This window comes from Octopus sinensis, linkage group LG4 (genome assembly GCF_006345805.1).
Source record: "Octopus sinensis linkage group LG4, ASM634580v1, whole genome shotgun sequence".
NCBI classification, from domain to species: Eukaryota; Metazoa; Mollusca; class Cephalopoda; order Octopoda; family Octopodidae; genus Octopus; species Octopus sinensis.
Window position 1 is genome coordinate 156,390,917 of NC_043000.1, and position 7,500 is coordinate 156,398,416.

A 7,500-nucleotide genomic window follows, 5' to 3' on the forward strand; every position below is an offset into this window, starting at 1 on the left:
TATATATATATATATATATATATCTATATATATAATATATATATATATATACATATATATATAAACACACACACGTATATATATATTTGTCTGTGTGTATGAAGATAACAAAGAAAAAACTAAAAACAAAATCAACAACAATAACAATGAACACTTCGTTGGAAGGGGTATTTTTTTTCCATTGCGTGTTTTAACGTTCATATTTAACGTGAATATCTGTTTCTTTTCCATTGACGATGTTCTGCATTTATCCCTGGAGATATTCCAGTTAGTCGTTAAATTATCGCATTTGTTTTAATGAAAAATATCCTATATATTCTCTGAATATATCTAATTTATTTCATTGAAGATATTTCAGATGAATTGCTACTGAATGATAAGATATGTATTTCGTTGCTGAAGGTAGTTGTGTTACTGAAGAGCCATCATTTACAACACTGTTAGCAAACGATATCACACTTCTTACACAGAATGATATATATATATATATATATATATATATATATATATATATATATATATTATATATATATATATATATATATTATATAAATATATATATTTTATATATATATATATACATATTATATATATATATACATATATATATATATATATCTATATATAGTACATATATATATAATATATAATATAATATATCTATATATTACATATATATTATATATATATATATATATATATATATCTATAATATATATATAATATCACACACACACCCCACACACACACATATCATATATATATATCTATATTATATATATATATATATGACTATGACACCGTAGTTAATTCACTAAATATTTCATATTCATTTCATTGAACGGTAATTTCACCCACTTGTCGATATATCTTTTAGTGACAATATCTCATCTTTTGCCTTGCGAATATCGTATCTAACTCACTGAAGTTGTTCCATATGTCGCTGAAGATATTCACTATAGTTTCAATGATATCACATTTATTTTAGCAAATGTATGTTGCTATATTATTATTATTATTATTATTATTATTATTATTATTATTATTATTATTATTATTATTATTATTATTATTATTCTTATATACATATTGAATATATATCATTTCGTTTTGCTGTTGATATCTAATATTATTTGACTGAGCTTAAATAAATATCTGATTTATTTCGTTAGAGATAACTTATCCTTCTGTTAATCATTTGTCTATTTAATATACTATTTCTCACTACTTCCACTGGGGATACAGTATTTTATTTCTCAGAAAGAATCTCACATATTTATTGAAGATATTGGAAATATCCGATTTATTTTATTAAACTTCAGTTTTTTTTTACCTGAAGACATCCCATCAAATCATTGAAGATATGTAATTTCGCGGAATCTGGAATGCATTATCGATTATATTTATATCATATGAAATATATCAGCATTTGAACTGAGGATATACCATTTATTTCACACAGGATAACCCATTTATTAATTGAAGATATCCCAAGTAATCCGCTGCGAATTGCTAGGCTTTCTACCGAGAAGATCCCTTCCTTCTCAATGTGATTTCATCATTACATCTATTATCATTATTGTTGTTGTTATTAGTATTATTTTGTAAAATAGGCAACGGAAAACAAACAAACAAAAACAATCAAGTAATAAAATGAACATAAGTATATAAATATAAATAAAATAATCTTAGAATTTGTTCTTTAGTTCTTTTTCTTCGTAATATTTAATTATTGTAACAACAACTCAAAAAATATATCAAAATAGATAACACAGAAGTGAAATAAAATGAAAACAAATACCAACTCCACCCACGCCAACTTATTCAACTGGTTAAAATCATTAAGTAATACAGTCCTGAGATGTGGATATAATGCCATTACAAATGGCTAAAGAGTGGTAGGAAAGGGAGGTAAATAATTGTTAATGTTAAAAAAACGAGGCAACGAATTCATACAAACTTATATATATATGCATATATGCATATATAGATATATAAATATAAATGCATATATACATATATAAATATATATGCATATATACATATATAATATATATTCATATATACATATATTAATATATATTAATATATATTCATATATATATATATATATATATATATATATATGTATATATATAAAACAAACAATATTAAATGAAAAATTAAAAAAAATAGTAAGAAATTATGCTGCGAACATATAGCATATAATAATATAAAGATACATGTATTTGTGTGTACAAAATATGAGAATATGTATATAAATAAGATATGTATAAATACTCATACATTCATACACACACGTTTATAAGTATTATATATATATATATATATATATATATATATATACATATATATATTTTTTATGCTTGTGTGTGAGTGTGTGTGTGTATGCTTACATGTGTGTGTATGTGCTTGCGATGTGGTTATGTGCACTGTTATATTAATATATACATCTATTCTTATTCATATCTACTGAGGCTCTTTGAATACAATATAATTAGGGTATGTAGATATATTGTTAAATATATTGTATATTTATATATATTTCTTTTAGAACGATGTATACGAAACGTACCCCGTCGCTTCCATTCTCTCTCTCTCTCTCTCTCTCTCTCCAACTCGTTCTCTCAAACATACCTCTTTAACTGAAGCAGGCACTCATATAGAAATAAACTCAAATACTTGTTCCCAAACACACATATACATACTCATATAAATATACTGAATCATTTTCATTTCGCTTGCTACGACCTCACACACTCTTGCTATTTACATTATATATATATATATATATATATATATATATATATATATATATATTATGTTATATATATTTATTCATGCGTACTCCCAAACTGTACACAATTTCTCAAACCTCTGCAAACATACACACCCAAATACTCAGTGGCGTTTGTATACTTCTATCACCATCATCATCATCATCCATAAATCAACCCTCTAGTGAATCCTTCACTCTCGTCCTCGGATCATTTAGGCATAAATGTGCGAACCACATTCTCATGCACATACATTCATATTATATATATATATATATATATATATATACATAATACTTATATATATTGGCTTTCGAACACGCCCAGACATACATAATCCTCACACATATGCACATGTTAATATGCATGTATATAGATTACTTTCACTTTTGTTGGTTTCCTTTCAAGATACATGCATTAACTTTGATAAGTGACAATATGTGCAGAGCTGTTCAATTCATTCCTCTCTCACTAAATGTGAAAAACCTTGGCTACGTGACAGCCACATTGTTTCCAACTGATTTTGTTGCACAAAGTTGCTTATGAGTATTTTGCTCGTAACCCTGTTGGGTGTCAGTTGTTGTAGTGCTGCTGCTTTCTGCTGTCGGTGTTGGAATAATAGTAGTTATAGTAGCTGTAGTAGTTATATTAATTGCAGTAGTAGTCACATTAAGAGTGTCCTTGCCCTCGGAGCACGCGAAACACAGCGTTCCTACTTGATCACTGACCGGCGATCTGTCTCGGGAAGATGACGGCTGCGGCTGTAAGAGGCAGCTTTTTGCCGGCCTAGGTTCACCTACGAACAAATCTTTGATAGGTTTGTTCCTGTCATATGTAATCCTCTCCGACATTGTCCGATGCGGCACTTCGTTATAAGACAAACAGCGATAAGTGACACGTTTTTTTATGCGCTGTCCTAAGTCCGACAGATTTCGTTGCATTGGGCGGCTAGGGTTACGGATGCCGGTCGGCGTGTTAGGTTCGCTGGTGTATTGCTTGTCCACAAGGATTGGCCGTGGCTTTAGGGAAGACAGAGGTTGTGGCTTTTTTCGGCTGTCGCTCTGTACTATTTCCTGTTCACTTCGGACACCCAGAACATGCTGCAAGACTAACTGGCGATCTTCTTTGTACAAATCTATCAGAAGGTCCAGTTTTGACTCAATATCTTCCACCTGAGAAAAACAAGAGGAATATTAAAATTAATAGTAATAGCGGCAATATAAATAACAACAACAGCAACGCTTCCTTTATTGACCACAAGGGTCGAATAACAACAACAAACACCACCACCTCCACCACCACCACCACCACCACCACCACCACCACCTCCACCACCACCACCACCACACCACCACCACCACACCACCACCACCTCCACCACCACCACCACCACCACCACCACCACCAATAACAACAACAATAACAATAATAATAATAATAATAATAATAATAATAATAATAATAATAAGCACAATATGTCGTTGTGGAATACGAATCTCCAATTATACCACTCTAATGGAGTACTTGCCTCAGAAAATATAAACATCAACTGTGGAATTTTTCAAGGTGACTCACTTTCACCTTTAATATTCTGCATAGCCCTAATACCCCTTACAAGTGAATTGAACAGAACAGGGTATGGGTATAAAATTGCCAATAAAAAAATAAGCCATCTATTTTATATGGATGACTTAAAACTTTATGGTAAAGACAATAATGAACTTGAAGGCCTATTGCGCACCGTGAAAGCATCAGCGATGACATCGGGATGGAGTTTGGACTTGAGAAGTGTGCCAAGGCCACTTTCCAGAAAGGGAAAGTGAAGACCACAAATTCAGTCGTGTTAGATGTTGACACAGTCATAAGAGAGCTTGAGCAAGAACAAACATACAAATATTTAGGGATAAATGAAGGCTCTGGTATTCAGCATGCAAGCATGAAAGAGAAGATCAGGAAGGAATGCTATAGGAGAGTTCGTGCAGTCCTGAAATCTGAACTAAATGCACATAACAAGGTGTTAGCTATAAATTCCTTAGCAGTTCCAGTTGTTACTTATAGCTACAATGTGTTGAACTGGAATATGAGTGAAGTAAAGAATATAGATAGAAAAATACGCAAGCTGCTGAGTTGTAATAGGATGCACCACCCAAAGGCAGACGTAGATCGCCTTTACCTTCCCAGTGTCCAAGAAGGTCGAGGCCTGATCCAATTTGAACTTGCTTACAAAACAACCACAATTGGACTGGCCAAATATCTCGAAATATCGAATGACTGGATGCTAAAGCTCGTGGAAAATCACGAGAGACGAAAGAAGCTTCATTCTATCATCAAGGAAAGCAAAAAATTTGCTATTGATCTCGTGCAGGATACCCAAACTGAACAACCCGAGGGAAGTACGGCAACTATTGTTGCAAAGAAGGTGAAAATGATGGCAATGAAAAAAGCGCACGAGCAATTGGCTGATAGGTGGGAGGAGAAACCTCTGCACGGCAAATATGTGACCCGCAGCAAACAAGCTGATGTTGACCAGAAGCAAACCCATCAGTGGCTACGGAGCTCAGGGCTAAAAGCAGAGAGTGAAGTTTTCATCATGGCTGCTCAAGATCAAAGCCTATTAACCCGGAACTACCAGGCCAATGTGATGAAAAATGGAGCAGACCCAAAATGCCGATTCTGCAACGACATGATTGAAACAGTGGACCACCTAATCTCTGGATGTAAAGTCTTAGCACCAGTGGAGTATAAATTAAGACATGACAGAGTTGGCCAATATCTCCACTGGCTAATAAGTCGGCATTACAATATCAAAACTGCCGACAAGTGGTATAATCACCACCCTGAGGCTGTAACTGAAGGTGAAAATGTAACCATTCTGTGGGACTTTCCAGTACATACAGACCGAACCATCAATGCCAATAAACCAGATATTGTTGTGAAAGACCAAAACAATAAAGTTTGCTTATTGATCGACATGAGCATCCCCTGTGATCATAATATCTCAGCGAAAGAGTTTGACAAGCTCAGAAAGTATAAAGACCTACTCATTGAAATTGAGAAAATATGGCATCTCAAGGCGGTTACAATACCAGTGATCGTAGGAGCACTAGGAATGATCAAGAAGGGAACCGAAAATTATATGAGAATGATCCTGGCTTACCATCCCTGCAAGAAGTGCAAAAGATTGTCTTAACTGGTACATCACACGTATTGAGAAGAGCATTGTCGATGTGAGAACTGTTGCTGCTCTCATGTATTTTAATTTAACTTAAAAAAAAAAAATGAACGAACTACTGAGTTTGGTTTAATGGCCTACCAATGTATACTATGAGTTTCTTTGCCCTAGGAGTCGGGAAGACACTCGGCAAGAAATGGAAGCAAATTTGAAAGAAGAAAAAAAGTAATAATAATAATAATAATAATAATAATAATAATAATAATAATAATAATAACGAATGTATACTATGAGTTTCTTTGCCCTAGGAGTCGGGAAGACACTCGGCAAGAAATGGAAGCAAATTTGAAAGAAGAAAAAAAAAATAATAATGATGCTTGAAATAAATGAACAATATAAACACTGAGAAGATGTCAAAAAAACAAAAAGATAAAAAACCAAAAAAACCCCAAAGCGCACGGCTCAACAGAATAAGTACACTTTAGGGACAATCGGGAAATCCCACAGCTTCCGGATAATTTTACTGTGAATAGCAAGTGCCCTTTCTCAGCTGTGTTATCCGGCTTATAGGACAAACGCTAAGATAGTGCATTCGGGTCATACACGCCCTTTCACTTCTATTCGGCAACGAACCAACGAAGAAACTTTACGCGGTCTCTGACTTGCTAGAAGTACCAACATTTCTATATCATCTGAATGAAGTAAAGCTGGTGCCTCTTTATATTAGACCAGGCCAATGTGATTAGTGTAGGCGTCATCAATAGAATTTGAATTTTTAACCACTGTATTTATCCACCATTTGCAACAAAATGGGAATAAGTCAACAAGTCGAAAGTAGCTCATTCTTTTATTTAACATTGGAGTAGAATGACAGATGATATGGAGCTTCTCCGTGAGACAGAAATTACATGAATTTGACAGATTCTTAAATTGCTACTAATTATCCAACACGACGGCGAAAAAGCTAACGGCTTCTTCATTGACACCCATTGTTTCCAATTGCACTTTGTGAGTACTGTATTCTTTTCCAGATGTTGACGAATCGAGCTGGTGATTCTTGTAAGAGTATTCGGAGTCGTGTCTGTGTAGCTTGGTGATGTGTTGCATTTCTTGGCATTTGTCTTTTGTGGAGATAGCAGTATTTTAGGCAATTTTTAGGACGAATCTCTAGTGCACATATACGCACAATCTAATGATTATCCAAACGTAATCAAGCATGCCTCAATAGCCCTCAGTAAGTGTGTAAATGCATTATTCTTTGATAAAGCCATTTTCATCTAGTTTGCAGACGACCAAGATGGAGCTTTAAAATGTAGTCAATAGAAAAGCGAATGAAGTACTAACAGACACTAGAGAAAGAAATGTTAGAACTCAACATACAACATTGGGGTAGAAAGTAATATTGCAAAACGTTTCCTCTCTCATATCCAGAAGCAAGTCTCAAAAGGCCATAATTACATCATCTACTCAATAAAAACAACATTAAAGTAAATTGTAGCTGCTCAGAAACATAGCTAATGCTATCAAGAGCTACAATGCAAAAATGCTAAG

The 7,500-nt window shown here is 33.4% G+C and overlaps 1 protein-coding gene across 1 annotated transcript in view; it reads right to left on the reverse strand.

The window, feature by feature from the left end:
- Positions 1-2,810: 2,810 nt before the first annotated feature.
- LOC115210610 (potassium voltage-gated channel subfamily KQT member 5-like) overlaps positions 2,811-7,500 on the reverse strand; it is a 51,681-nt gene continuing 46,991 nt past the window's right edge. The window contains exon 7 of the mRNA XM_036502655.1: positions 2,811-3,949. Within this exon, the coding sequence (XP_036358548.1) occupies positions 3,269-3,949 (681 nt within the window). The 3' untranslated portion in view covers positions 2,811-3,268. The remainder of the gene's footprint in view (positions 3,950-7,500) is intronic.